General features: G+C 30.4%; 1 protein-coding gene across 1 annotated transcript; it reads left to right on the top strand.

Moving 5' to 3' along the window:
• Positions 1-12: 12 nt before the first annotated feature.
• On the top strand, positions 13-1015 carry LOC106751436 (cyanidin 3-O-glucoside 5-O-glucosyltransferase (acyl-glucose)-like). The gene is made up of 3 exons (XM_014632326.1): positions 13-158; positions 409-641; positions 818-1015. Exons 2-3 carry the CDS (start codon positions 421-423, stop codon positions 927-929), a joined length of 333 nt encoding a protein of 110 aa, XP_014487812.1. The 5' UTR covers positions 13-158; positions 409-420; the 3' UTR covers positions 930-1015.
• The last annotated feature ends 1052 nt before the right edge of the window (positions 1016-2067 follow it).

Here is a 2067-nt window from a genome sequence, read left to right as displayed (position 1 = left end):
CGAAGGAGCAGATTCGCAATTTGCGTGGTGCTTCAGATTTCCTTGGGATAAATTATTATACGTACGAACGTATAACATCAGTCACCGACATCGATGTTAAAGTTGTGCGTTTCGAATCCGATTACGGGGTGACATTAACAGAAGAAACACAATTTAGGGTATAATACAATTATTCTTTGTTTATTGCTCTTCTTCTTAACATTTACTTTATTAAGATGCGAAAACTTTTATTTTACTTTATTTCAATAAATTCTCTTCCGCTGCATTCTACTTAAATTTATTATTTGTTTAGCAGTTGCTTTGATGCTTGACTAAATAACTGTTAGTCTATCGTGAACCTTTTGAAGTCGAAATTATTACTAGGAAAGTATAATTTGCAAACGTGAAAGATACAATTTGCGCATTTAGGATGCACCATCAATGCTGGGGAAAGTATTACAGCGCATAAACGAAGATTATCATCCCACGATTTACATTACCGAAAATGGTTTTCCTGAATCCGCTTTAGAGGACAAAGCTAAGGTAGCATACCTGCAAGGACACCTCGCAGAAGTATTAAAAGCCATACGGAATGGCGTCGATATTCGAGGTTACCTGTTGTGGACGTTGATGGATAGCGTCGAACAATATTATGATACTCAGTAAGTTCATTGAGTTGTTCAAATGTAAACTTTAACTAGATGTAAATTTATACAGAATTTCGTAATATAAGGAATTATAGTATAATATACGTAATATAACGAATTATAGTATAATATATTTCGTAATATAAGGAATTATAATATAATATAGAAATTATAGTATTTTTGTTTTCCAGAACAAAATTTGGTCTTTTCCACGTAGATTTTAATCATCCGAATCTCACTAGAACTCCGAGACTGTCGTCCAAATTTATAACTCGTGTTTACCAAACACGACGTCTACATTAAGCAGCCTGATATTAAGCTCCGTTATGAATATTGAAAATAATTAATAATATATTATGTAAAAAAATATGTAATAATTTATGACATCAAAAAAAAAATATTGACATATCCACGTATTTACGTATATTATTTATATATGTACAGGATGTTTTAAGTAATGCATTTTAAGTAATGCATTTTAATATCTCTTCTATAACGTGTTATACACAACAATTTTTCAGATAAAAATTGCATAGATTGAACGAGGATACATAATAAAAGTCCAAACTTGAATGATTTTTTCCAGGTCAGACCAAAGTTATCTAAAAATTATCAAAAGGAAACCTCAAATTTTTATTTCACGTCCTTGAATTAACTTCAACGCCTTTTTAAAATAATACAGTAAAATATTTTTTCTTTAAGTACTTTCTGAGTTGCGAGTCTCAAAATTTAACAGATAAAGGTTAAATCAATTCATTATCTTAAAGCAATTACGTCTGAGACCGAGAGAGAATGATGACTTTGGTTGAGTTTAATATGTTATCTCAGGCTCAGGTCGAGAGAACTTTGAATTTTTTAAATATATTTTTTATTCTTCTTTTAACCTACTTTTAGCGTTACTCAGGTACAACGGAGTAGACGTAGTAATTTTCTAATCCTTTTAGATGCATCAAAAATTGTTTGCGATTAAAGAGGGAGAGAGGGGGAATATGATGGGAAAATTTAGTAAAAATAACTTTTTTGCAAAAGTCTACAAATTCGTTTGTACTAACTTGCAAAATTCAAAATTTATTTATAAAGGTACAATGAAGACTTTAATCAATCAAATAATCTCCATCATTTTCGATGACCTTAAGCCAACTATCAGGTAGCTGACGAATTTCCCTACATTAAAAACTTTACGGTTTCGAGTCAATGAAATCATCAATACACACTCTTAGCACATGCGAAACTATATTCTAACATATAGCATAAAAATTTCCGCGATATCCATTTGCAGTGAGCAATTACGATAAGATATTCCATAGTCAAAGTCGTATCAGTATATGAAAATTAGAATTTATTAGCCTCATATGAAAATGAGATGTCTTATCGTAAAATATTCATATACGGTCTGATGATTTTACCTTACTTTAAATTTAACTTATAATTAAGCTATAGT

Source organism: Dinoponera quadriceps, unplaced genomic scaffold (genome assembly GCF_001313825.1).
Source record: "Dinoponera quadriceps isolate SergipeBrazil2010 unplaced genomic scaffold, ASM131382v1 scaffold13324, whole genome shotgun sequence".
Lineage (NCBI taxonomy): Eukaryota > Metazoa > Arthropoda > Insecta > Hymenoptera > Formicidae > Dinoponera > Dinoponera quadriceps.
The sequence above is the reverse complement of the archived record's forward strand: the minus strand, read 5'-3'. Positions and strand labels throughout refer to the sequence as shown.